We start from the raw sequence: 27,767 nt of genomic DNA on the forward strand, positions 1-27,767 counted from the left end.
CGGAAGGACATTACAGTGATCTGAAGGCACCACGGCACTGGGTGGCAAAGTGATCCCAGATGGCACCAGAGCCACCTGGCCACAATAAGAGGGCAGGGTGAAATGGCAACTAGGGCCTCCCCCCCTTCCACGGTGCTCGTGCCAGCCTGAGCCACTCCTGACTGCCAGGCCCTTCCAGGCATCGGAAATGTCCCCCGACTCCTCCGGCCCAAAGCTGGAGGCCCAGCGCAAAGGCCATTTTCTCCCAGACTCCGTGGGGCCCTCTCAGTCCTTGCCCGCAGAGCCTCCCATGGAGGGGGTGTCAGTGACCTTCACTCACGGGGGCCTGTAGGGCAGGGAGGTGGGGCGAAGAAAGTTGAACAGAACCTCTGGGTACATGAGGCCTGGTGCAGGGAGATCCCTGGGGCTGCACGGCAAGACCAGAGTGGAGGCCACAGCCAGAGAAGCCTGAGGCCCAGAGGGCCGGCGGGGGCGGGGCTCGGCTCGTCTGCCCACAGGGTGTCCTCAGCACGGGCCCTGGTGGGCACCGGTACCCAGCGAGCCCCAATGTGACACCAGGCACCAAACTGCAGGCACTGCCTCCCACTTCCCTGGCAGTGGGCAGAAGACCCCTTCTGCTCCCCTGGGGTAAGAGGGGCGGAGTGGGAGCCCCCGCCCCCCACTCCGGTGCCTAGGCCTGGCAGGCGGGCTGTGGGTGCCTGGTGTGGTGGGGGAGGGCATCTGGCACCACCCAGACCCTCTCTCCTCAGGCCCCGGCCCCGCAGAGCTCAAAGAGGACCGCGGGGCACAAAAGAGTCTGACACAGCCAAGGAGTCAGGCACCATTTTTTATAAAAACGCATAGTATCCTCTTCCACTCTTTAAAATCACATTCAAAAATCGGCAAAGAAACGCCCCGGGAGTGAGTAGACAGGAGGGGAGGGCGCGCTGACCCAGCCCCGGGGGAGAGGGCGCGACACCACACGGCAGCGCGACTGGCACGAGGGGGCATGCTGTGGGCGGGGTGGCGCCCTGGGGGGGCGGTGGCACTGACGGGACGTGGGGCTGTGGGGCTGGACCGCCGGCGTGGCACACTGAGCGGCCTGGGGTGGGGAAGGCTGTCCCCCCGGCCCCCTCTCATGTGCTGCCCAGCCAGCCCAGGCTGGCCCCCTGTGGTCCTGGGCAGAAGAGGCCATGCCCGGCCTGGGGAAAGGGGGCTCGGGGCCAGGCCAGGCCAGGCCAGCGCAGCACAACCCGCAGGTGCCTTTCTGTGGTCCCTGAGCCTGGGCGCTTGGGGTCGGAAGGAGAGGGGGCTGCAGTGAGGGCGGCAGCAGCCACCACCAGTGCCCCCCCAGCCAAGCCCCAGTGTCCAGGGCAGGCAGGAATGGAGGCGGCCGGTGACACGGGGGCTCTTCCCCAAAGAGGGTGCAGGAGCCCAAGTCACGTGGGAGGCCCTGGGGTCAGGGAGACAATGGCCCCCTCGTCTGCCAACTGACCAGAGGGCAGGCCAATGCAGGGCTGTGTCCCTGTCACATGAGGGGCCGCGGAGGGAAAATTCAAGTAGTAACCCTGTGCCGCGGCCTCCCCTGGGGTGGGAGACGCTGGGGCCGCCCAGCTGTGCTGTAGGCACAGGGCTGGGGGTGGCCCAGCTCCACCTGGCACCGTCCCTGGGGAAGGGGCGGGAGGGCCACTGGGGCTGCCGCTCTCCCTGCGCGGGAAGACGTCAGGAGGGGGGTGGCCCCGGAGGACAGGGCGGAGGGTGGCTGGACGGGTGGCAGCGGGAGCCAAGGCAAGCAGGCCCCTCCCTGGGGGCTAGGCCAGGCTGGGGCCACAGGAAATCACAATAATTACAAAATAAAACCTTTTCCGCTTGGCGGGAAAAACAAATAATAAAAATTCAACAAAATAAATTAGAGGTTTATAAAAGGCGGGCAGGAGGGCGGCCGGGCGGGCGGGCAGGCGGACAGCGGGTCAGAGGCCGTTGGCGCTGCCACGCTGCACCAGCGGCACCTTGCTCAGCTCCACGACGGGCGAGCGCGGCTTGTTCTTCATCTTGGGCACCCGCTGCACCAGCTGCTGGGCCTCGCGGTAGGCGTCGCGCAGCTCCTTCTTCCACTGCACCAGCTCGGGGTCACTCTGCACACGGCCCAGGGTCTGTCAGGCGGGGCCTGGGCGCCCGAAGGACCCTGCCCGCCGGCCCCCGGGGCCCCACTCACGTCGCACTGCAGGACGAACTGCTTGCCACCTCGGATCTTGAGAAGGAGGCACTTCCGCTCCTTGATCTGCGTCTCCTCCACCGACTGGATCTCCTCCATGGTCAGCAGGCTCTGCTGTAGGGCGGGAGGGGCCGTGAGGGGGCACGACAGCCCCCGCCAGCCGCCAACGCCAACCCGGGGACCCGCCCGCTCCTTACCGGGGCCTCGCCCTCGCCCCGCCACTCGAGCCGGTTGGGGAACAGGTAGAAGTACCGCCGCTGCCACTGGGTCAGGAAGGGGTTGCCCATCTTGGACATATAGCCGTGCATGATGCAGTCCTTGCCCAGGGCGTAGTCTGATGCGAGAGAGCGAGAGGGGGCTCAGCCGGCCGCCGCGCCCGGGGCCCAATCCTGGCTTGGCTGCTCTCTGCCTGTGGCCCTGAGCCCTGAGCCTGCTTCTCATCTCTAAGGCCGGCAGCGGGCGCCCAGAGCAGCCGCCGACCCTCACCTTCCTCGTGGCCCAGCTGCTTGTTTTTGGTTTTCTTGCGGGCCTCCAGCCGGTCCGTCTCGGCGTTGATGGTGTCGAAGACCGTCTCTGCCACCTCCTGCTGCCACCGCTCCGAGATGGTCAGGGGGAAGTTGCGGTAGAGCTCCTGGTCGCTGTCCAGTAACTTCACCGCGGGGACAGGGCAGGCACATCCATCAGCCACAGGCCTGCCCGGCCCCAGGGCCGCGGAGCAGGGGGTTCCGGTCCAATGGCCACCCCCCAGCAGAAGGCCCGACAGGCAGGCGGGGCTGGCCTGGGGCCTCAGGCGGCAGAGGGGGACGAGGAGGCCACCTGGGCCAGGCCGGTACCTTGATTCCTCTGGTGTCCTCCTCATCGAAGGAGCCGATGTCGAAGGCGTCGGCCGCGTTCACCTCCCCCCGAGGGGGGATCAGCGGGGGAGGGTACTGCATCGCGACAGGGGCTGACGTCAGCACGGGGCGGGGGCTGCAGAGCGCCCGCCTGCCCCAGCTCCAGGGGTTACCTTCTGCAGGAAGACCATCTGCCAGTCCAGGGAACGGAAGAAGGGGCTCTCCTTCACCTCCTGGGCCCTGTGGGGAGAGGGGGGTGCCAGGGCGCGGCACCACCAGGATGGGGGTGAAAGATGGGCTGGGGGCAGGTGGTCCAGGTTAACTCCTGGTTCAGTCACTCTGGCTCTGCGACCTTGGGCAAGGTCCTTAAACCTCAGCCTGTTTCCTCATCTCTAAAATGGGAAGAAAAGCAGTTCCCACATCGTAGGGCTGGCGTGAGTTTTAATACCGTGACTCTTGCAACTTCATGCCTAGCACTTAGTAAATGTTTAAGAAACAGAAAAGCTGCTGTCATCGTCGTCGTCTCTGTTACAAGGCCCCTCGGGAAGCCGGTCCCCAGCCACCTCCAGTGGCTGAGTCCCAGACAGCTCCCGCTAAAGAACACAGCACAGGGCTGGCCAGGCCCCAACTTGTGAGCTCTTCAGAGGAGAATGGGACCATGGAGGGGACTCCAGTGACAGGACACAGCCCCTGTCCTCAGAGGGGCACAGACGGAGAACCCGGGCAGGCTGGCCCGGCAGCCCATGGCAGAGGCCTGGACACAGCAGCGTGGACACCACCCAGCGCCCAGCAGGGAGGGAAGGCCTAGGACAATGGCCCTGGCCCCAGGCACTCACCCTCGGCCCAGGCAGCCGAGTCTCCGGTTGACGTCCCTCTGCAGCAGCCCCTCCAGCAAGGAGCGGAGCTCGGGGGAGAAGGAGTCCGGCAGCTCCACAGCCTGCGGGAGGAGGAGGGGGAGGTGGCAGGGGCGAAAGGTCCAGGCCCCCAGGAGAGGGAGAGACAGGCCCTAACTCGGCCCTAGCACACGTGCTTCCTCTGACAACACAGAGGGGAGAGCCTACGGGGTGGGGGGTCAGAGTGGGGATAAGCAGCCCAAGACGGCGGCCGGCAGCTGAGAACCAAGAGGCTGTGACCCTGATGCCCGCAGCAGACCCCAGCCTCACTGTGGCCCCCCACAGACTCCACCCAGCCTCCCTGGGCTGGGACCCTCCACGCACCATAGTCAATGTCATTCTGTCGATCTCATGCTTGTCTTTGGTCTTGTGCTGCCGGAAAGGGCTGTGCCTGGACAAGAAGGGCCGAAGTCCAAGGTCAGAGGACAGGACTGGGGAAACGGAGGCAGGCCGCAGGAGTGGTCCTTGCCAAAGCCAGGGCTGGTGCTGCCCTAACACCCAGGGAACAGCCCCCAGCCGCCCTCCTGGCCTGGGGAAGAGGCTCACTCACCCTCGCAGCAGCTTGAAGAGCATGCAGCCCAGGGAGAACCAGTCGGCGCTGCTGTCGTAGGCCACGCCCTTCTGCAGGACCTCGGGGGCCATGTACCCATGGGTGCCCCTGCAGGAGCAAGAAGGCCATGAGCGGGGGCGGTGGAGGGAGCAGGAGGGGAGGGTGGGGGCCGGGGCACTCACACGCTGGCGTGGGGCTTCTTCTTGGAGAAGTCGCAGGCCAGGCCTAGGTCTGAGATGCGCACGTGGCCGTGCTCGTCCAGGAGGATGTTGGCCGGCTGTGGGGGGAGCCCGGTGAGCCGCCCTCGGAGGGGCTCAGGACAGGGCCCGGCCAGGCAAGACGCCAGCCGGGTCGCTGTCTTTGCTCCAGAGGGTGTGGGTGTCCAGGGACTAGACCCTGGGGCCGGGGGAGGGGAGGGGCCAGGCCGTCCTGGGAACCCCTGGCCCGCCGGCCGTCTGTGCTGGGAGGGGGCCGGGCAGCTCACCTTCAGGTCCCGGTAGACGACGAAGCGGTTGTGCATGTGCTCCAGGCCCAGGATGATCTCGGCCGCGTAGAAGCGCATGTCGGCCTCGGAGAAGACCCCGTGCTGGGACAGGTGGTAGTGCAGGTCCCCGCCTGAGGGAGGCAGCCCGGCAGGGGGGGCGCTCAGCTCCCGCCCCGGCCCCCAACCCCGCCCCGAGGTCCCCCGCGCCCCGGGGCCGGCCCGGCCCTCACCGTTCATGAGATCGAGGATGAAGCTGAGCTTGTCCGGCGTGTGGAACGCGTAGGACATGCAGACGATGAACGGACAGTCCTGGGGGCGGGGAGAGGGGGTCAGTGGGGGCTGCCCGGGCCCGGGGCCGGAGGCTGCCCGGGGGGCCGGCTGCCCGCTCACCCCGGTGCTGACGAGGGACAGCATGATGCGCTCGTTCAGGGCCAGCGTCTCCCCCTGCTTCATCTTGATGCGCTTCTTGTCCAGACACTTCATGGCGTACCTGCCGGGGAGCGCCGCTCAGTCAGGGGGGAGGCGGGGGCGCGGGCAGCCCTCGGGGCTCTGGCAGGGAAGACTACGGGCCGTGACAAGCGCGTGACGCTCAGAGACAGAGGGGGCAGAGGGCGAAGAACAGGCAGGGGGGCGTGGAGGGAGGGTGAACGGCTCTCTGTGGACACCTGCCCATTCCGAGCCCTGCCACCTGCCCGCGGGGCACCCCAGCGGCTCGCCTCTCCCTCAGGCAGCCCACCCGAGGCCGGCGCCCCAGTGCTCACATCTTGCCCGTGTCGGCCTTGCGGCACCCGTAGACCTCACCGAAGCCCCCTCGCCCGATGATGCGGTGGACGCTGAAGTCGTTCATGGTCAGCTGCGGGGACGGCAACGATGGGGTCGCTGTGGGCCGCCGGGGCCACCCGAGCCCCCTTGCCCAGGCCCACCCTCGCCACATGCTTCCCTGCCTTGGACTGTCCCCAGCTGCCCCCCGGGGGTTGAAAGGTGGCCCCCCCCCGGGCCTGGCCCCCGGGGGGCGGAGCGGGCAGCAGGGCTCTCCAGGCCCGCCCCGCACACTCACGTGGATGTTGAGCTCCACATTCTTCCACTGGCAAAACCGGGTGAACTTATCGCTGCAAGAGAAAAACTCGGGCTCAGACACGCCTTGGGGGCTGAGTGGAATGGTGCTGGGGGCGAGCTGCCTCATCCCACTGCTGCTCCCTGGGGTCCCGAGCCTCAGTGTCCACTTCCGGGGCTGCCCAGGGAGAGTGCCAGCTGGAGCCGCCCCCGCTCCCACGCTGGCCCTGCTCTCAGCCTCTGGGCTCCTGCTGGAATCAGATAAGCTCAGAGGGGAGGTCCTCCAGTCTGCCCCCGACTTCCTGCTACCATGTCCACAACAATGCTGGCCTCATCCCTGCTTGCATACCTCTAGTGACACAGCACTCACTCCCCGGGAAGCCCTCACCCCATGGCCAGGCAGCTGGGACACTAAGAAAGCTGCTCCTTACATGGAGCGGAAATCTGCCCACAACTCCCACCCTCCAGGCTGGCTCTGGCCGCGAAGGCCACAGTGGGCAGAGGGTGGGCAGTGTGTCCTCTTGTGCCCATCCCTGGGCCAGATGGGCCTGGCTGGGGGCCAGACAGACCCCGGGAGGGGAGAGGCGTGGGTGGTCCCTCGTGCCGTGTAGGCCCTCCCGGGACAGGCGTGGGGGTGCCTGGGGCTCAGAAGTGTTGGGGGTGGGGAGTGTGGAGGTGACACCCTCGCTGGAGTGCCCGCGCTGGGGTGGAGACAGGCCCAGGCGCCCACCTGCCGGGGGAACTAAAGCAGGCTGGCTGCTCTCCTCCGCGCCATCCACACCCCTCCCAGCCCGGCCCCTTTCTCCCCTCCTGCTCCCGCATGTGCCCACTCTCACCTCTCGATGAATTTCTGGAACACGTCTCCTCGAAGGTTCTGGCAAATCTCTTCAATGTACGGCTAAGGGAGGAAGCGGGAGGTTGGTGACTGAGCCGGGGTGGGAGCTGACCAGGCTCCTGGACCCGTGCTGCCCCAGGGGGACGCCGGCTGGGCCGGGGGGCAGCACACACCTGGAAGAGATCCGGAGGCACCTGCTTCTTCACCAGATGGCCCTGCACGTGCTCGATGGCACTTGTTGAAAAGGGCTGGGGAAGACAGGGCGGTGAGCTCGCCGCCGGGCCTTCCATCCCGGCCCCACGCCCAGGCCGGCACGCGGGCCGGGCACTCACGTGCGAGCAGGCCAGCAGCTCCTTCATGATGTAGGTGTCGAAGATCCCCCGGCTGCAGGCCAGGCGCTCCTCCTCTGTCTCCAGCTTCTCATATCTCTTGATCTAGGGGACAAGATCCCCGCAGGTGACTTCTGGCCCAGCAGAGTGCGGGGGCACCACGCCAGGTGCCCCGGATTCGAGGGAAGCAGCCCGCCCCGTGCCCACGCACAGCAGGGCCAGGCCCGCCCGGAGCCCCACCTCCTCGTAGAATTCCACCAAGGGCTTGGCCTCCTCCAGGTGCTTCAGACAGAAGTCTCGGAAAAGCAGGTACCCTGAAAGCAAGCGTCGTGTGTCACCCTGAGCCCCACCCCCAGGGGCCTTCCCATCATGGTGGGTGGTGTGGGCTTGGGGCTGCGTGGGCAGAAGTAGTCCAGGAGGTGGCAGAGGTAGTCTCTGCCCCAGACCAAGGCTGGGCAACGTGGCTTCGAAGGCTGGTGCCAAGCAAAGATTCTTGGATTCAGAGTCAGGGCACCTGCTCTTCTACCCCACCCCCCATCAAGCTCTGCTTCCTCAGGTGCTGGCTGGAAAGGGACGGGTGCCCGCCAGTGAGGCAGCGGTGTGGGGCTGACTCTGTGCCTACAGTTTGGGGCCTGCACCTCCTCCAGGAGGGCCATACACCCGCCAGGCGGGCTGTGAGGTGCTATCAGATCCACCCTGGCCGCCCAGAGCCACGGCTCCTGGCAGGAAGGAAGGCTGCTCCAGTGGGGGGCGGGGAGCTGGGCGCACCCCTCCCTGAACCTCACACCCCCTCCATCATCTGGCTGATTCTCACAGCAGCCATGAGAACTGGCAGACGGGGAAACCAAGGCACAGGGAGGCCTGTCAGGCAGCAGGTGCCCGGCAGCCTGAGTGGAACGTGGGGCTCTCCTGCCCAGCAGCCACTCCTGGGGGCCTTGGTGCAGCGGGCTTCGAAGGGCACAGGCCCCCAGGAAGGGACGAGGTGAGACAGGCTCACTGGAGACCTTGGACGGGCAAGGCCTCCCCGCACCAGGGATGGGGCTGAGGCCTGGCCCAGGCAGCCCTGGAGGGCAAAGCAGAGGGAAGGGGGGGTTGGTCTCTACTCCCTCCAGACAACGGAGACCAGGCTCACGCGGGGTGGCTTTCCACACCTCCACTGGCCCCACTGCCTGGGCACCTTGGCCACAGCTTGCGGCCATCCCTTCTGGGAAGGGCACACTGACTGGCCTTTCAACTCTGTACCCTTAGGACCGGGGCTTCCTTTCACTGACACCGCCTCAGCCGGCCTTCCAACGGCCTTGGGCAGTGGGGCTCCCGAGTCCTGGCTCCCCGGTGAGACTCAGAAAGGTAAAGCAGTGTGGCCAAGGTCACACAGCACGGGCAGGGGCCCCAGAATGCGTGCTTCCTGACACGCTGACTCCCTCGCCCGAGCCTGCCAGGCCAGGCCACTCCCACGGCAGGGCTGAGCTCCTGCTCTCCGAAGGCCAAGGCCGAACCAGAGTGGCTGCGTGTGCCTGGAGCCTGCTGCCCCCGAGAGCCGCCTCGACCCTTCCCTGTGAGCCAGGTCTGCCCCAGGACAACGGGCCGGGCCGAGGAGGAGGCCTGGCCGAGGAGGAGGCCCGGCGGCAGCGGCGGGGCCTGCCAAAGCAGGCTGCTCACCAAGAGGGCCCGTGGGGGCGGGGGTGGCGACCGCAGGCGGCGGGCGCCACAGGAAGGGCCCCGCCCCTTCCTGTCAGCTCTACCAACGGCCCGAGCAGCTGTGCCTGCGCCAAGGGGAAGCTGCAACTCTCAAAAACAAAACCCCCAAAGGAGGAACTTCCCCGGCGGCCCTGGAAGACGGCTGGGCCCCCACCTCCTCCAGAAGGCTCGCTGGCTGCCCTGCCCCCGCTCCCCGCCCCAGGGGATGGGAGACCAAGCCTCCTGGGAGAGGGGGCAGAGCCCGGCCAGCCCGACAAGTGGCAGAAGCCTGTGGCTGGCAGAACCCACTCCCCCCAGCTCCCCTTACTCACCCAGCTTCTGGGAGAAGATCTTCTCGAAAGTCACCTCGCCCCGGTCCTCCAGGTACTTCTGCATGACGCTGCGGATGCTGAGAGACAGAGGCGCCGTGGTGACCGGGCGCCCCCAGGGCCCCCGACAGGCCTCCTGGCCCTTCCCTGGAGGGTCAATGCCTCCTCTCCCAGAACCTGGGTGACGGGCACTGCTGGCAGGTGTCACTGCTCCCTCTAGGAAGGCAGCCCCCCTGCTGGACCTCACCACGGGTCCCATCAGAGGGACCTGAGAAAGCCTGTGCCTGCCCACCAAGGCTCTGCCCCCCAAAGCTAGGGGACCAGCAGGTGGCTGCTCAGAAATCTGGTCCCAGTGCTGCCTTCGGCTGGCTTTGGGAGCTTAGCCAAACCTTAAAAGCCAGGCCTCACCCATCAGCCAATGATGGATCAGGAAAATGCAGTCCATCCTGACCCTGGGAGATGCCTGGCTAGGAAGCAGAGCGAGGCGCTGATGCATGCGAACGGCGTGGTGCGGGGGGACCTGGGCGCGTGCCGCTACGTGAGCAAGACGGGCAGCAAAGGCCACGTATTACACGATTCCATTTATGTCACATGTCCAGCACAGACAGAGCTACAGACGCAGCACGCTGGTGGGTGTCAGAGGCTGGAGAAGGAAAGGCGAATAACGGCTGATGGGTGTGAGGTTTCTTTCTGAAGCGAGGGAGGCGTTCTGGAATCAGGCAGTGCTGAGGGCTGCACAACACGGTAAATGCACTAAAATCCACTCAACTGTATACTTTTACAGGATGAATGTTCGATGAATTATATCTCAATATTTAAAAAAAAAAAAAGGCAAGCCTCAGTTCCTGTGTCCCTGGTCCCTAAAGCGAAACCCCCGCCCTTGGTCGTCTGGGGGGAGAGGGCCGTCGCGACGACAGAGGCCCAAGCCCACACTCCCCGCCCCCAGTCACCTCACCCACAACACTGAGTGCTGCTGTCTGGGAAAGTCACACCTGGCCACGCTTAATGCCTCCATCACACCTCGCTGTCCCCTCTTCTCTCCTGGGCCACCCGCAGTCCCAGCTGCCAACCAGCTGTGGTCACATCTGGCCTAACTGGCCCAGGTTCCTGAGTGCCTTTCGCTGCCTGTACTGAGGGCCATGCTGGGCAGTCACACCTGAGCCGACGCGATGCTCGCACAGCCTCAGGACACGCGGGGCCACCAGCGGGCCGCTGACGGAGGGGACTCTGCGCGCCCAGCTCTTGGAGCCCCGCACAGGGGCCTGGTCACCAGGGCCTGCTGCGCATCACCAGTGAAAGGCATCAGGTGCCCTGCCCTCCAGGAGCCCTCCCAGGGCACCAGACTAGCACCTGTGAGTCCAGGACATTAGCCCTCACGAGGCCAAGCCTGAGCGGGGCCCGGTCAGTTGCAAGAGACCCAGGAAGGAGAGAGTGTTCTGGGCCCCCGGGAGAGGCTGCTGGGGAAGGTGGAATGTCACTGGGTCCTCAAACGCAAACAGGCTATCAACAGGTGGCAAAGCCCAGGCCAGGTGGGTGGATGTGGGAGAGGCAGGATGGATGAACCACTAGAAAGCCTGGATGAACCACTGAGCAGCAGGGAGGCTCAGGTCAGGGTGGCAGGTGAGCAGCCAGACTGCACTGGAGGCACCCACGGAGGGAGCCCAGGTGTCTGACAACACTGGGCCGGGGGGGTCGGGGGAGAAACAGGGTGGGGTGGGAGCAGGCTCGGGCTGGGGGGGAGCGGTGGACAGACAGAAGAAGGGTTCACAAGGCCAGTGGGTGGTTTGGAGGCTCAGGCCCCATCAGAGAGGGAGAGGAGAGCAGGCTCCAGGCAGGGCCCGGGACCAGCAAACCCTGCCGAGCCTGGGGGCCTCCTGCCCCCTCTGCTCAGCACTCTTCTGAGAAAGTTGGGGTGCAGGCCTGGGCCCTGACCCTCCGGGGCCCGAGCCCACGGTGGAGCCACACAAGGCAACACCGGAGAGCACAGTCCTGGAGCTGCGACCCCTCCCCTGCCTCCCCACCCCAGCTGCTCGGAGAGGCCGAGACCTCCTGGAAACTGCCTCCAACAGGAAGGAGGACAGCCCTCCTATGTCCCCATCCTGTGACTCCAACCAAGAGGGGAAGAGTCCCATCCTGAGGACCCTGTGCTGCCACTTCCGAGCCGGTTCCCTCTGGGAGAGCGAGGACACCCTCCACAGATGCAGGGACCCCAAGGCCGGGATGTGGCCCTCGGGCACGCTGGCACACCTGCCCCTCCTGGGGGCCACACCCTTGCTCACGTCCACCAGCCACCGTCCAGGACACGCCTCCCTGGCTCTGTGGGACTCACAGGGCCTCAGGAGGTGAGACCAGATCTCAAGTCCCCCACGTGCTTCACACACGTCAGGAGCTGACACATCTGATGCCGAGAAAGATGCAGCTCCTGCCCTGGGCCTTCAGACTAGACGGGCACCCAGCTCTGCCAGGGACAACTTGGGCCTCCTGTTTGGACAGGGAAAACGGCCCAGGGGGTGTGCTGGGTGGAGTGCCCTGGGGAGCACCCAGGGCAAGGAGGCGAAGGCTCAGTGGGGCCACGAGACCCGGCAGGCGGGAGTTAGGGGAGCGGAGCCTGGGAACGCTGCAGAAGCCAGCTTTCTCCTAGGAGGGGACAGGAACGCTGGGCCCTCGCCACCCCTGGTGCAGCTCTTGGCTCTCTGTGTCCACACCCCACTCCTCTGTTTCGGGACATCATGGTCCATGGAAAGGGATGACAAAAAGCAAGACAGAGGGACGAAATATCACAAAATGTTCATCTTCCACGGAAGTGGCTGATCAGAAGGTCGTCAGGCGTGGTCAGGTGGACTGTCCAGACAGGCAGATGCAGACGACAAGCAGAGGGACTGCAGCCTGTCACGGATGACCCCACCGCAGCCAGGCCTGGCCCCTGCAGGAGTCACTGGGAAGCCCCGCAGGGGACCAGCCAGCACGCAAAGGCCAGGGAAGGGGAAAGGCTCTCGGAGGGCCTGCCCGCGAGACAGCCAGAGCCGGCTCTTCTTGGGGGCACCGGGCCAGCGGCAGGCCCTCTCCCCTCCTGCGGCTGCATGCAGGCTGGGCCCAGGGAGCGGCGGGGAGCTGGGCTCAAGGCTGCCTCGGGGCCAGATCCCCCCTCCCTCGAAGGCTGCATGGGATGGCCACAGCATTCTTCCCAGCCCGCAGCACTTCACTTTCTTCCTTAAAAAGAAAAAAATGTTTTCTAAATAAAATAAACAACCCCCCAACCAAACACGAGGTCAGACTCAGCAGAGTCCTTGAAGAGGACGCCCCCGAAGCGGCAGCGTTAGGGTTTCCTGTCCATTCCCACGGGGCTGGGGCTGAGGGAGCCAGGAGGTTAGGGAAACGTGCCGTGGGGTCACTCCTGCAAGGGTGGCAAGCACAGGCTGGCAAGGAGGCGGTGGTGGCCTCCTGGGCTGGGTCAGCTTCATCTCCTACCCCCGCTCCCTGATGCTGGCAGCGTCTGGAGCCGTGACAGGCCCCGGCCCGGGGCAACAACCCTGAGATCCAGGAGTAGTGGCTCCCACATCTACTCCGGTGGTCAGAAGCGCCAAACGCCCGCATCATTCCCCCTGGAAGGACCCTAAGGCTCCCAGCCCCTCCGGGAAGGGCCCTCAGCTGCCTTTGTTCCCCCCAGTCAGACGAGCACCCGGGCCTGGCTCCAAACGGCTCTCCCCACCTCCCTCCTGGAGGCCAGGCCAAGTCACAAACTTTAAGGTCCAGTTTCCCCACTTGTAAAGGGAGGATGTCAACAAATGCTGAATCGGCACCACCCAGCTGGGCACTGAAAATGGCCGAGAGGACACGGCAGAAGGAGAGCTCTCCCAAGATGCCAGCCTTGCCATGAGGGCTGTCAGCTCCCTCCTCCTCCAGGGCCCCCCAGCCTGCCCTGCCTTCTAGATCGCGATCAGAAGCCACGCCCCACACCTGCCCCGTCCTCGGAGGGTGGGGCTACGGCCAGGCGGCCTCCTGATTGGTGAGCGCTCCCCGGGGCTGAGCCCACCAGCTCTCCTGGGGCCAGAGTGGTGGCAGCGCCACTTGGCTCACCGACCAGCCCCATGCACATGGGCCACTCCGCGGCGGTTGGTGGTGGGCAGAGCTCGGTACCTGCCCTGCCAAGGTGGCAAGGGCCCCTTGGCAGGAGCTGCCCGGCCCCACTGCCTGTGACCAGGGCCGCAGCCGGAGGAGAGAGAGCACCTCCCCCCATCCCAGCGAGTTGGGGGGGACCCGGCGGAGGGGGAGAACTTCCGGTACCTCCAGGCACCATGTGGCTCAAAGGAAACGCTAAGTCCCTTGCTCTGTGGCGCAGCGGCCTCACGGACGACTCCCACTCAGGGTCACAGACTCATTTATGTGGACTGGGAGGGACCGCAGCGTCAGAAGCAGACACTCATTTTGACGCCGAGGAAATCGAGGCCAGAAGTAGCAGAGCTGTTCACTCAGAGTCCCAGGCCGGCCCTCCCCGAGAATGGGCCTCTGCCAGGCAAGGGCCTCCCTCAGCCTCTGTGGGATTGCTGGGTGAAGGGTCTCAGGGGACCCCAGACTCGTGCCCTGGCTGCCTCGGCCCCCACCTCCACCAGGCTGGGGGCAGCCTTGGCCGGCACCTGGCAGGTCGGGGGCTGCGGTTCCTGTGCTCCTTGTGACAGGGATGACAGAGCAGCTCAGGACAGTGCAAGCTGGCACGGGGGCTCCAGGCCTGGCAGGTCTGGTGCAGCCCCACCGGGAACTGTCAGCTCTAGGAGACGACGGTTAAGCCCGCCGAGAGGAGGCTGTAGCCGAGGCTGAGGTGCTGCTTTGTGGCATTTCCAGGAAACCTGGCACCGTGGTGGCAGCGGTAAGAGGAAGTCCTCTGGGGCATCTTATTAACATTTCTCAATGACTCTCCTTGGAGCCAACAACATCCTCAGAGCTTGAGGACAGGGCCACATACCAAATGGGAAAGACTAACCCTGAGCCAGGGAAGATAAAATGACACCCACTGGGCACCACCCACACGAGCCCACCTCGTAGCAACCCAGATTCCCCATGGCATGGCGGCCACAAAGTGACAGCTTGCAGAATGTGCGGGGAAAAAGCACTCTCGCAGCTTGTCACGCATCACTGCTGCCACCACGTTAGAACAAACGCGGAGCCAACTTCCAGGGCTCGCTGCCCTGCAGCTCCCAGGAAGCCCAGCCCCAGAACGGCCTCAAGAGTCAGAAGACAGAGCTGCTAACACTGGAAAAGCCCCTGCTGAAACCCTGCTCTGCGGCGGGCCGACAGGCTCCCCTCCTCATGGGCGACGAGGCAAAGGCAGGCATGTTTCTGTCTTAGAAAAGGCTGCAGAGCCCTCACGCTGAGCCTCTCCTGACTGAAACAGATCCGTGACTACTTGAGTGGAAGGCACCCTCTCGCATCCGGCCTGCAGAGGGTCCCGGCCCCTCGAGGCCACAGGAAAAAGGGGCAGGTGGGACGGAGCCTGTGAACTCCTCAAAGACCCTCGCGTCCTCGTGGCTCCTGCTGTCTGTTTCGAGGCAGGAGCATGACGTCCCGAGAGCGCCAGCCAGGCGCAGGCAGCCTGAACCCAGTGGCCCCCGAGAGCTCAGCCCCTGGGCAAAGCCTCCCCGGGGGCTCGGGGCGGGCAGGAAACGCCGCTGCAGGCGTGCCTGCCCCTGACGTCATCGGGAGTTTACTACTAAGGATTGATCGTGCATTAATAGGACACATTATTCCTGGGTTGTCAGAGCCCAGACTCCCCGGCACGGGTGCCGACCTGTGATGCTCACACTCCCTCCGAATCCATTCACTGAGGGAACGGCAGGCGGCCGAGCAACTTAACGGCAAAATTGTGAAACCCAAGCTCTGGCAAGGAGAACAGATGGGAAACGACATCCTGGAGACCCATTCCTGGGGCGAGTGGGGGCTTCAAAGGCCCCGAGGAAATGAGTGCCCCAAAGATAATCTTGTTTTCAGGGCTGGGAGGGGAGAGAACGCCGCTGCTGGAGTGGAAAGTTCTGGGTAGGGGATAAAGGCTGGGAACAGCAGGGTTTCTGCTGGTGATGGAGACGTGGAGGGAGGAGGAGAGGAGAAAGCCATTCCCTGCACCCGTTCCTTCCACAAATCCAGGGCAGGAAGTCCTGGGAGCAAAGAGTTAACAGGAACGGAGCCGAAGCAGGAGGAAGAGCGGCGGGTCTGGGAGCGGGGAAGCCAGCAAAGGGCAGGGAGGAGGAAATCCACGGTGGGGGAGGGACCAGGAAAGAGCCGCGGAGACCGGAGGCTGCAAGAGGCACCGGCTCTGACATCTGCCGCTGGGGCTGCTGCTGTCACCGGGGAGGGCAGGGGCGTCTCCCGGGACCGCCCGGCCGGTCTCCTCCGCCAGGAGCCCAGAGATTAATTACACGAGGCCTCCGTGGTCATATTAAGCAAATGACGATAATTACGGACGGCTGCCGCTGCTGAGAAAGGGAGACAGCAGCTCCTTGGGGGAGAGGCACAGACCACAGTCCCCGAGGGCAGAAGGGGCCAGAGAGGTCACCTGTGAAGGGCGGCTGCCTCCTTGGACCAAGGGGGAAACTGAGGCAGGCTCGGCTGGGATGAGATGCGCCCAGGTCCCATGTGAGCTGGGACCGCAGCAGGATTAGAAGATGGGGTCCCAGCGACCCAGCTGCCTCCTCCACGAGAAGGGCGAGAAATGGGTCTGTTTCCTCGGATTCTACAGGGTGACAGAAGGGGAGGCCCCTGTGCCAACTCAAAGTGGCGCTGTGCCCAACAGCTCCTGCTCCCCAGCCCTGAGAAGTCGGAACTTCGATGCCAGCCCCAGCTCCCGGCCAAGCCACAACTCGGGCACCAGCCGCAGGGAGGCTGCCAAGACGGACCACCCCAAGGTGGGAAAAACTCCAAATGGCACCTGTCACAGACAGACCTTGGCCTTTCTCCCCGACCTTGACCTCAGGTGGGCAAGACATGACCTCAGGTGTGGAGCTGAGCCTTGTGACCCAAGACAGTTATGGTGCTGGGGGCTGCCCTGCTGCTTCCAGGCCACCTCACAGAGCCACAGCTCCCCGGGCAAGGGGTGCCAACTGGCACATTCCGCGAAACAAGGACCGGGTGAGGGCGGAGGTACGGAGCGGGCGTGCGGAAGAAATGAGGCACAGCAGGGGCAGAGCACGTGGGAGTCCAGAGACCCCAAGTGCCATCTCTGCCTCGCCTCCGGGACCAAGTCTCTGAGCTTCAGTTGCTTCAACTATTAAATGAGAAAATACCACCTGCCATGCTTGCTTCCCACAGTTTTGTGAAAAGGATAAAATGGAGTAAAAGGCACTCTGCAAACTGGGACGTGCCAGGCAAACGTACGCGACAGCCTAATGATGTCCAGGGCAGGAGGCCTCTGACCCAGGAGGCCTCTGACCTGTGGGCAAAGCACAAAGCAAAGGACGGCGTCTCCTCCGAGGCGGGAGGCCCCTCGTGGCCTTGGTGCAGGAACGGCCACTGCTGGGGCCACTAGTCCGTCTCATGGCGTGGGCCATCTAGCCAACATCATGCCGCCAGATCGTGACCCTACGTGAGGACTCACAATACCTGGTTCTCCGGCTCTTGCTGTTCCCCTAAAACTCCCGGCCCACCTGGTTTCAGACTCGACACAGTCCTGAAATTTCTTGAGCAACTACTACACGCGAGGCACGGCCTTGCCAACCCCACAGGTTGGTTTTTGGCTCGACTGAGATGACACATGTCCCAAACAAGTCAATTATTCTCATTTCCACCATCAGGCCTACCGCCGCCATCACGATCATGGCGGGTAAAGGGACAGGGAAAGGACCATCTTGGTTCTCGGGGTTCTAGCACCTGCAGAGCCAACCCAAGGCGGGGCCCCGTCGGCAGCAAAGCATTCTGGGACGAGATTACCCAAACGCAGAGAATTCTAGAAAAGGCCCCGCCTCACAGTTTACACAAGTCCGACCCACAGGAGGGTCTTGAGGCCCGCGGCCACCACGGAGAGTCACTGCGAACCCCAGAGGTTGACGCCCCCATTTCCTCCCTCGTGGCTTTGTCATTTCTGAACTCATTTTGTTCTAACTGTCGCTGCTCCCTGGACAGCCCCCAGCTGACAGTCAGTCTGGTTCCTGTTTTGAGAAATCTGATTGCAAATGTCTTAAAAAGGGGGGGGGTGCCCTAACGGCCTTTTCAAAATGCAGACCGATTTTCCTCTCCCAGGCCTGGTGTTCAGTCAATTCGAAAGCCAGCAAACAGGGCCCAGTGGAGGGGACCGGAGATGCTGGCCCCGCAGCTTTGGGCCCTGCTTCAGACACTCAGGATGCCACGGTCACAGTCCTTATTTCGCACCCACCGCGTTTCACAGATGAGAACACTGAGGCCCTGAAATGGGAAGGGACTTGCCCAAAGTCACATGATAAGACCATGACAGCTCAGAGGGGCCCAGGCTCCTGGGCCGGCTGGGCCGGCTGGGCCTCAGCATGGCAACTCCCAGGCAGAGATAGAGGAGTTGCTGGGACTGGTGGTAGGCCCGTGGCTCTTGCAGTTGCAGAATAACAGGTCCCCGCTCAGGCCAGAAGGGTGGCCACATTGTGGAACCAGCAGCCGGAAGCCCTGATCTGGCAGCCAGGCACCACCCTGGACTACCTGTGACACTGAGCAGGCTACTCCCATCTGGGCCTTCGGCTTCCCCACCTGTTCCACACTGGTTCTACCCACCCATGGGCTGCTTGACGCTCAAACAATGGGAAAATACTCTAGAAGCCATAAAACACTGGACAGCCTGAGCTACTGCCTGTATCCTGTCTGTTCCTGTCCCTAAATCCTGAACAGTTTAAACTTTGATATCAGGTGCAATGTCATCAGTTGTCTCACAGAGAGGTGGCAGCCGTGGTCCAGCTGCTGCAGGGGTGCCGGGACGTCCCCTGGCAAATGGCACCCACAGGGCACCGCAAGCAGGGCCTGCCGGAGGACGAATTCGCGGGGAGAGGGACAGATGGTGTCTTAATGGGATGGGGCGCACACCGTACCCTGCTCCCCACCACCGCCCCAGCCCCTAAAGCCGAATTCAAACCCCACCCCAAGCCAACGACCCACCCGAAGAATGGGGAAGACCCAGTATCCCCCAAACCTCAGGCAAGTGTCCACCCGAGGGGGCCAGGGTGGGGGCAGTGGCACCCGGGGGGCGGGTGCTGGGAGCAGGGGCAGCGGAACGAAGGGAGGAAGAGTCCGGCCAGGCAGATGGGGCAGGCAGGGGAGGGGACCCAGGGCTACCCGAGGAGAATGAAGGGGAGCAGGGAGCCCCTGGGGCCGACAGAGACCGGGGCCAGGCAGAGTGTGTGACGGGAGAGGGAGGCACAGTGGGGCAGGGGGCACCGGGCGGGTCGGGGAGCCAGGGGAGCTGGCAAGCCCGGCGCTGGGGCGCGCCGGGTTCAGGTGCACAGGCCCGGGGCGCCGGGGGCAGAAGGGGTCCCGGGGCCAGTGCCCGGGGGTCTGGGGCCGCGGGGCGCGGGGCCGGCGCCCGCCTCACCTGGGCTCGGGCAGCAGGATCTTCTTGCTGGCGCGCGCGGCCGGCGTGGCCTTGCTCTTCTCCATGGCCATCAGGTAGCTCACGTCGGCCAGCACCGCCTCCAGGTCCGCCATCTTGGCGGCGGCGGCGGCCTCTCCCGCCGCTCGGCTCCGCTCCGCTCCGCTCGGCGCGCTCGGCCCGGCCCGGCCGCTCCGTCGGCCTCGGGCGCCGCCGCCCGCCTGGCCCCGCTGGGCGCCCGCGGCTCCGCTCGCCGCGGCTCACAGGCGGCGCCGCCCCATGGCGCCGGCTCGGGCCCGGCCCCGGCTCGCTCCGCTCCCGCCGGGACTGCAGTCGGGCCGCCGCCGCCGCCGCCGCCGCCACCGCCACCGCCGCCGCCGCCGCCGCCGCCACCCGCGCCCCGGAGCCGCCGCCGCCTCCGGCCCCGCCTGCCGCGCACAGCGCCAGCGAGCCCGCGAGGGGCCGGGCGGCCGGGCGGCGGCGCCCCCTGGAGGCCGCGCGGGTGGCCTGAGACTGACCCCCGGGGCCACCCGGACCCCGTCTCAGCTCCGCCCCGTGGCCTCGGATCTCGGACCCCAACCTTCAGCCGAGACCCTGACCCCGGACGTGGAACACGGCAGGGACCTGGCCCGAAGAAGCCCCCAGACCCAGACCTGGACCGCAGCTCGGATCCCAGACTCCACAAGAGGCCATGGCCGGGACCGCAGACTGGCGTTTCAGAACGTAATCCCAGGGACTTGGGTCTCAGAGCCTGGCTGTAACCCCTGACCCCTGACCTTGGACACAGTCGGAAATCGCACCGCAGACCCGGATAACATTCCTGACCCCAGACTCCGAACAGGACCTCAGACCTAGACCTTGGACCACCACCTCAGACTCTGACCATGGCCTGGGATCAACACTCTGAGCCCACCCCCCCGCCCTTCACATCCAGACCCTACCACTGACCCCAGACCCAGATTGTGGACCATGACCTCAAACACTTGATGCCACCCACGGACCACGACCTCCATCCCACCTTGGTTGCTGACCCCAACCTTGATCCCACCCTCAGACTCAGACCGCTATCATGACCCTAAACCCTGGACTTGAGAGCAGGGCCCAGACCCAGATGTGGGCCATTCACTGCAGACCAGGGTTCTAGACCCAACATCAAAAACTCTGAACATGGTGAGTTCCCGTCGTGGCGCAGTGGTTAACGAATCCGACTAGGAACCATGAGGTTTCGGGTTCGGTCCCTGGCCTTGCTCAGTGGGTTAATTATCCGGCGTTGCCATGAGCTGTGGCATAGGGTGGTGGCTACGGCTCTGATTAGACCCCTAGCCTGGGAACCTCCATGTGCTGCAGGAGCGGCCCAAGAAATGGCGAAAAGACAAAAAAACCCCAAAAAACTCTGAACATGGACCCAGGACCAGGACATCCAACTGGGACTGAGACTGGACCTAGAACATTGAACAGGTTGCCATGGACCTGGGAGCTGAAAAATGCAGTCAGACTCCAGACCTCCATGAGTCCCAATCCTCACTCCTCCTGCTCCAGACCCAATCCTGGCCCCAGGACTCCCACTCAGGACCAAGGACCCTGCATCGCCCCCCTTGCCCCACTACCCCCAGGACCTGGGAGGGCATGGGGGGTCACAGTGCTGCCTGGCCAGGGGCACTTACTCTGCTGAGAGCCCATGGGGACAGGAACCCATGTGTCTCCAAGCAGCACCCGCTATCACAACATGCCACTCTAGAGCCTCTCTCTGCTTTCCAAGGTGACAAGATCCCCTCCCCGTCCTAGGTACTTGGGGCCCAAGCTTCACGCCAGTTTGTGGGCCAACAACCAGTACCCTTTTGCAAAGCAGGAGACTCTGTGCACTTCTCAGCCTACCTTCTGAAATCAGCCTTGGCAGAGCCTGGAAGATGGCAAGATCACTTGAAGATGGCGAGGTCCCCTTCTCAGTGGGGGCACCACCATCCACCCAGATGCCCAAGCTAGAACTGCAGACATCATCCTTGACCCTCTCCCTCCTCCAACCCTGATCTGTCACCACACCCTCCTATCTGGCCTCCTGAGGCTCTTCTTAAACCCATCTGCTTCTGGGGAGTTCCCTGGTGGTCCAGTGGTTTGGACTTGGTGCTTTCACCCCTGCAGCCCGGATTCGATCCCTGATCTGGGAACTGAGATCCCACATCAAGCCACTGCCCGCTGTGACCAAAAAAAAAGATAACAAGAAAAAAAGGTAAGCTATAATACATGGAGGGGATAAGCAACAAACAAAATTTTACTGTATAGCACAGAGAACTATAATTCAGTGTCCTATGATAAACCATAACAGAGGAGCTCCCACTGTGGCACAATGGGCTAAGAATCCCACCGCAGCAGCTTGGGTCACTGCAGAGGTGCAGGTTTGATCCCTGGCTTGGCACAGTGGGTTAAAGGATCTGGTGTTGTTGTAGCTGTGGCTCAAAGCTGCTGCTTGGATTCAGTCTCTGGCCAGGAACATTCATATGCTGTGAGTGTGGCCATTAAAATAATAGAACAGGGAGTTCCCACCGTGGCACAGCGGAAATGAATCTGACTAGCATTCATGAGGATGCAGTTTCGTTCCCTGGCCTTGTTCAGTGGCTTAAGGATCCGGCATTGCCATGAGCTGCGGTGTAGGTCGCAGATGTGGCTGGGATCCAGCATTGCTGTGGTGTAGGCCGGCAGGTTTAGTTCCAATTCGACCCCTAGGCTGGGAACCTCCACATGCCACGGGTGGAGCCCTAAAAAGACCAAAAAAACCCAAAAAAACCCATAATGGAAAAGAATATCTTTATTATATATATATATATATATATATATATATATATATATGAATAAATTTGCTATACAGCAGAAATTAAGACAACATTGTAAATGACAATACTTTAATAAAAATAAAAATTATTTAAAAAAACCCAAAAACCTGTCTGCTTCTGAGGATCCCTGTGGCTGCTGCGCTAATGCAGGCCCTGACCAGAGATGCTTCTCCCAAATCTAGGTCTGACTGAGAAGCAGGGCTCCAGGCCTTCTTGGGCTGCTGAGGGTGGGGAATCAGAAGGGCCTTCAGGCCCCACCCCATTCTGCCCAAAGCAGATCAGGTGAACAAGTTCCTTAACCTGCAAGTCAAGGTCTTGGATGACTGGGTCCTGCTCCTCTCTCAGGCTTGTGCTGCCACCACCCTCTATGCCCTGGGACCCCCACCAGCCCACCCATCTGTTGTTACCTCTTTGCCTTTGCTTTTCCCTCCTCCCTGGCGAACACCTGCTTCTTCTTTAAGAGCCACCTCCTTTAGGTGGCCTTCCCCATTCCCCTGCCCCCAGCTGGGCACCTCTCTTGTTCTGCACTCATGCCTATTTCCTGGATTTGAAAATATCATCAGGGAGTCCCTGTGGTGGCCCAGCGGAAACAACTCTGACTAGGAACCATGAGGTTGCAGGTTCGAGGTTCCTGGCCTCGCTCAGTTGGATTAAAGATCCGACATTGCCGTGAGCTGTGGCGTAGGCTGGCAGCTGTAGCTGCGATTAGACCCCTAGCCTGGGAACTGCCATATGCTGAGGGTTTGGCCCTGAAAAGAAAAAAAAAAAAGGAAATATCGTCAATTGCAAGATGCATCATTTCAGGTTTTTGATGGGGTGGGATGTGTGTGTGTGAAGCTTTATTAAATGTTTGCATCAATTGGAAAAATGCATCTTGATGTTAGAAATGCAAATGTATCTTAAGAAAAAAAAAAAATGGCCTTCTCTCAGTGTTAATTGATGCTCTCAGGTCACCGCTTGTCCCTGGTGCCCACCACGGGACCTGGTACAGAAAGGTGGTGTAGTCCACGTTTGATGAGTGAATGAGTGACTGAGGGAGTGAGAGTCTCAACTCAAGGTGAGGCATGGAGTTTGGGAGAGAAAGTGGCCAGAAGCACAGGAAGATGCAAAAGGAGGCCTCTATCTTCCCGGCTCCCACCCCTCCCCAGCTCGTCAGGACCCTGACTCCAGCTACACACTGGCCTGGAGTTTTTGGAGCAGCTCCTGTTTTAAAAATTCTGTCCAATGACCAGAGTCCCTGTGAATTCTGAAAAGCTAGGCATCCTGCTCCGGGAAGTGGCTCCACCTCCCCGCACCACCTGCAAACCCAGAAGGCCCTTCCCATCCACTGCCCAACCGGAAACCCAGGCAGGCCTGAAGCAGGGATTCTTCCAGAGAGCCAGTCTGCAAGGCGCCACTGGTTGATTCCTGGGACCCAGGAAAGCAGCTCCTAGAAGCCCTGGGCTGGGAAGAGGGGAGGCTGTTTTTTTGGGTGGTGCTGCCCTCTGGTGGCTGAGGGAAGGTCGATTGTAAACTTGCTTTTTCCAGGCTGGCTTCTTCAGCCATTCTCAACCAATCTTCGTCTGGTGCCCAGACTGTGCCAGCCTCTGGCTGGGATGCTGGGACTGAAAGAGGAGTGGAACCCCATCTCTGTCCAGCTGGAAGGCCTGCAGACACACAATCGCCCAGCATCTTCCCCAGATGACTAATGGTGTTGCAAACTTAACACATCCCACACTCAGCTCTTGCTCCCACCACCCAGGCCCTATTCAGCCTGCTCCTCCCCCGCCTCCCTATCTCAGTCGTGGCTCTGTCATCTTCCAAAGCCCAGGAGTCAGCCTCGATTCCCCTCCCCCCTCCCCTGCCCCCATCTCACACAAACACACGCTGTCCTCCAGCCTGTCCTGTCAACTACCTGGCATGTCTGTCTCCAAAGGGCACCCCAGACCCTTCCACTGTGTCCTGCTAAAGCCCATCCCCTCCAACCTGGTGCTGATGCCTGCACCAGCTTCCTCCCAGGGCTCCCTGCCTCTCCTCTAGCCAGAGTTTTTACAGGCCTGAATCTAACCCCACCTCCAGTGACTGCCCTGCCCTTGGGAGAAAACCCACCCCTTTCTGTGGCCTGTGAAACCTGCTCTCTGGCTGCTGCCCATCTGTCTAACTCAACCCCACCCACCCTGCCCTGGGCCCTTTGATCTCCAGTCGCTCTGGTCTTCCTTCTGTCACTACAACAAGCCAAGTTCACGTCCACCTCTGGGGTGTTGACTTTACAATTCCGTTTGCCTGGAATGCCCTTCCTTCCCTTCCTTTCCAGTAAAGCAGACTCCTGCTCACCCTGCATCCTGTGGGCTGAAAGCATCCTGTTCAGGGGGTTCTTGGTGGGTGCTCCTGTTTGTTGTGGTCCCTGTCCCATTCCTCACACCCCGCTTGGTGCCAGGCACACAGTTAGGGCCACAGACGGAAACAGGGTTCGGTGGTGGCCCAGCCTAGTGAGGAAGAAAACCCCTAAATGAATATGTCCAGGAGTTCCCTGGTGGCTCAGCAAGTTAAGGATCCAGTGTTGTCACTGCTGTGGCTCAGGTCATCACTGTGGTGTGGGTTCATTCCTGGCTCAAGAATCTCCACATGCCGAGGGTGCGGCCAAAAAAAGAGAGAGAAAAAAAAGAATACTTCCAATTTACATGGCAGGAATTATGACATGAAGACACGGGGCGCTCAGGAGAAAAGGGTCAGGGGAAGGGTTGGGGAAGGAAGGACTTGAACTTGAGATTGTGTGCATGTGAGCTTGAGTGACGTTGGGAGGTGAAGACTGGCATGTGCCAAGGCCCAGATGTGCAAGTTTCTCCCTGTCCTGGCTTCCCCTCTTCATCTCCAATCTGGGGTGTTTTGTTCCTGGCCGTGCCTGTGGCATGCAGAAGTTTCTGGGCCAGGGATGGCACCTGCCCCATAGCAGTGATTCCAGCCACAGCAGTGACAACGCTGGGTCCTTAACCGAGAGGCCTCCAGGGAACGCCTCCATCCTGGGCTTGGAAGATCCGAGAGGATAAGCTTGGGGGCTTCCCAATCCATACACCTCACCAGGGCTGTGCAGGTTGACCAGAGAAACTCCTGCCTCACACAGACAGCCACTCCTCTGATGTCTGGGGCCCAGCCAGTGCCAGGCTCTGGCTGGGAAGCTGGGCGTCCACTTCCTTTACTCACTTACTTATCCAACAATATTTGCCGAGTTCCTACTACATGCCAGGAGCTGGAGCCTGGCCCTGGGGATCCAACATAGGGAGCGACAGTGAAGCTGTGGGTAAAACACACATGGTAGCAAACACTGAAATTTACTGGGTTCTCTCACGTGCGGGGTTCCTCGAGTCCAGAAGATCTCACCGAATGCTCAAAACATCCTTACGAGGCAAGTGACAAGTTATGTAAAAGGCCAGGAGCCTTCTCAGGTGAAGCTGGGGAAACTTCTGAGGACCGGCATTTTTACCAGAGCCAGGATGAGAGGACAGCAGCCTCGTTAGGGGCAAGGAAAAGAGCTTTCCAAGCATGTGGAACAGCAAACACGAAGGCTCCGACGACGGAGGAAAGGGCCCTGGTTATCCAGGAGGCGCCCCCACCTCCGGGACGCAGTTCCTTCGCTCCCTCCCGCACGGTCCAAGGACGTTAGGTGGCCCACAATTCTGGACCAGGCTTCCAGACCACCGGCTCCGCCCGACCCGCTTCCCAGGAGCTGCGCTTCTCCCTGCAACCCTCCGGAAGGTCACAAGCCCGGCGCCGCCCGGGGGCCTCCCGTCTCCTTTTCCGCCTAAGAGCCGCTCAGCGTCGAAGCCCCGCCCCTGCCTCTGGCCCCGCCCCCGGACCCTTTTCCGCGTTGGCGCCTCGGCACGATGTGGCCCCGCCCCTGGCTCCGGCCCCGCCCCAGCCTCGGCAGCCCTCCGCCCCCGGCGCGCGTCCCCAGCGCGCATGCGCCTCCAAGCCCGTGGCCCAACCTGGCGCGGGGTCCTACTGTGTTCTCATCGCGGGTGTGTTCGTGCTTTGACCCTGCTAGCCCGCCTGTGAGTGTCCCAGTCAGGGTCTCGTATCCCCCGCAGGCCCCACTATGGCCACTGGTACTTGCTGTGTCGGGGAGAGGGAGGATGTGTGTGGAAAAGACCTGGGGTCAAATGCTAGGGCCACTGCCTACTGCTTTGCTGGGCGAGTTACCACCTCTCTGAGCCTTGCCTTTCTCGGCTGTGCACAGGGCGCCTCCAGCCTGGCCTTACTGGATTGTTTTGAGGATAAACGGAGATGATGCGTGTGCAGCCTTGGGCTGAGTGGCCACCGTTACCTGTCCTGAGTATCTTGGGCCTCACTTGTGTCCCCCTCTCGGGCCCTACGCGGTCTCTTTTCTCTCCTTTCACTTCTCTTCTCCTCTCTCCCTTTCTCTGCCGTTCCTTTTCCGGGTCTTTCAGGGTGTTTTTCTCAGGGCCCGTGTCTTTCTTTTCCGCTGTCTCGCCATCCTAGCCCTCTCATGGCACGCTCTGGGGGCAGAGCAGCGGGACTTCCTGCCCCTTTGCAGCTCTCTGGAATGGGGCCGGTGCCGGAGACAGAAGCACTAGGCTGCGGGCAAAACCGGCGCTCCCTGACCTTGGGTGTCTGCTCTCACTGTTTCCTGCCCATACATGGGTGTCAGCGCCGAGGTTTCCCTTCTGGCCTGGGCCCCTGGAAGGGTGGTGGTGGGCCGAGTCTCCCCAGCCAGCAAGTGCAGGGCCTGCGCTGCCTTAACCGAGTGCTCAGGCCCTTAGCACAGAGCTGGCCTCCAAGGGTGGGGGCAGGCAGAGAGCTGGAATTGCCCCCCCACCCCTTCCCCGGGACTAGCTATATCATTTGCTGGGCCCCTTGTTCCAAAATTAAGAATTTCAGGATGGTGACAACACTGCATTAAACTAAGTGTGGGGTCTGTCTGAGGGCAGAGCCCTGTGTGACAGCAGGGGTCACTTAGCCACAAAATTGCTCCTACTTCCCTCTTCTGTAAGTCCACCTTTCATTATGCTCAATTTCCTCATCCCTCCAGTCCTGGGACAGCTGAAGGGGGAAGCAGAGCTAAGTCTAGCCCCACCCTTGAGTTCAAAGTGCCATGGGAGACACACAACTTGGGCAAACACCCAGCCTGGCTGCTCAGCAGGCACGAGGGAACTGGGGTAAAGGCTCAAGTTCCGGAGTCCCAGGCCCAGTGTTCACATGTGTCCCAGTTCTGCCACTGACCCTTCACCTCTCTGAGCCTTGGCTTTGTATCTAGAGTGAAGACACCTGCTCCACCCCTTCCCCAGAAAGGGTCTGAGCATGAAATGTCGTTGCTTGTACACAAAAGCTAAAGGAGTGGAGTGGATAGGATCGACTCTGCAACCCAAGTCTCCAGGTTTTACTAGTCAAGACACTTCAGGCAAATGTCTGTAACTCAAGTTTCTCTTTTTTATTTCTATCTTTTTTTAGGGCTGCACCTGCAGCATATGGAAGTTCCCAGGCTAGGGGTAGAATGGGAGCTGCAGCTGCAGTCTACATCACAGTCACAGCAACCCCAAGTCTGAGCTGCATCTGTGAACTACACTGCAGCTTGTGGTAATGCCAGATCCCTAACCCACTGAGTGAGGCCAGGGATAGGACCTGTGTCCTCGGGGACACTGTGTCGGGTTCTTAACCCACTGAGTCACAGTGGGAACTCCCAGTTTCTCTTTAAAATGAAGATAAGAGTTCTCTTGTGGCACAGCAGGTTAAAGATCTGGCATTGTCACTGCAGCGGCCTTGTTCGCTGCTGTCATACAGGTTTCGGGAACTTCCACAAACCACAAGCACAGGAAAAAAAAAATCAAGATAATAATAGTAGAGTTGCTATCTATTTACAATAGCCAAGACGTGGAAGCAACCTAAATGTCCATCAACAGATGAGTGAATTGTGAATTAAGAGGTACAATATATACACAATGGAATACTACTCAGCCATAAAAAAGAATGAAATAATGCCACTTGCAGCAACATGGATGGACCTAGAGATTATCATTCTAAGTGAAGTAAGTCAGAAAGAGAAAGACAAATACCATATGATATCACCTGTATGTGAAATCTGAAATATGACACAAATGAGCTTGTTTGTGAAACAAAGACTCACAGACATAGAAAACAAATTTATTGTTACCAAAGGGGAAAGGAGTTGGGGGAAGGGTAATTGAGGGAGTTTGGGATTAGCTACCAGATAGAAAACAGTTCTTATAAAATAGATAAAC

General features: G+C 61.7%; 1 protein-coding gene across 6 annotated transcripts; it reads right to left on the bottom strand.

Annotated features, from left to right (window-relative positions):
• On the bottom strand, positions 813–18,921 carry GRK2 (G protein-coupled receptor kinase 2). Of its 6 annotated transcripts, none has more exons than XM_021078564.1 (21): positions 9,586–14,749; positions 9,181–9,257; positions 7,412–7,485; positions 7,175–7,276; positions 7,016–7,090; positions 6,844–6,905; positions 6,012–6,063; positions 5,716–5,807; positions 5,345–5,444; positions 5,185–5,263; positions 4,955–5,085; positions 4,653–4,747; positions 4,471–4,578; positions 4,245–4,311; positions 3,864–3,964; positions 3,201–3,267; positions 3,028–3,123; positions 2,681–2,843; positions 2,392–2,528; positions 2,195–2,308; positions 813–2,114 (listed from the first exon to the last, which is right to left on the bottom strand). In XM_021078564.1, the coding sequence occupies exons 2-21, from the start codon at positions 9,242–9,244 to the stop codon at positions 1,950–1,952; spliced, it is 1,944 nt and encodes a 647-aa protein (XP_020934223.1). In that variant the 5' UTR covers positions 9,245–9,257; positions 9,586–14,749; the 3' UTR covers positions 813–1,949.

This window comes from Sus scrofa, chromosome 2, assembly GCF_000003025.6.
Source record: "Sus scrofa isolate TJ Tabasco breed Duroc chromosome 2, Sscrofa11.1, whole genome shotgun sequence".
NCBI lineage: Eukaryota > Metazoa > Chordata > Mammalia > Artiodactyla > Suidae > Sus > Sus scrofa.

What these genes read in the sequence shown, in the direction of transcription:
- GRK2 (XM_021078541.1), bottom strand. Translation starts at nt 18,822, where the DNA reads ATGGCGGACCTGGAGGCGGTGCTGGCCGACGTGAGCTACCTGATGGCC. An exon ending in AGGACACCAGAGGAATCAAG is followed by an intron (nt 2,844 to 3,027) that starts GTACCGGCCTGG and finishes CCCGCGGTGAAG; the next exon opens with TTACTGGACAGCGACCAGGA. An exon ending in AGTTCGTCCTGCAGTGCGAC is followed by an intron (nt 2,115 to 2,194) that starts GTGAGTGGGGCC and finishes GGCCGTGTGCAG; the next exon opens with AGTGACCCCGAGCTGGTGCA.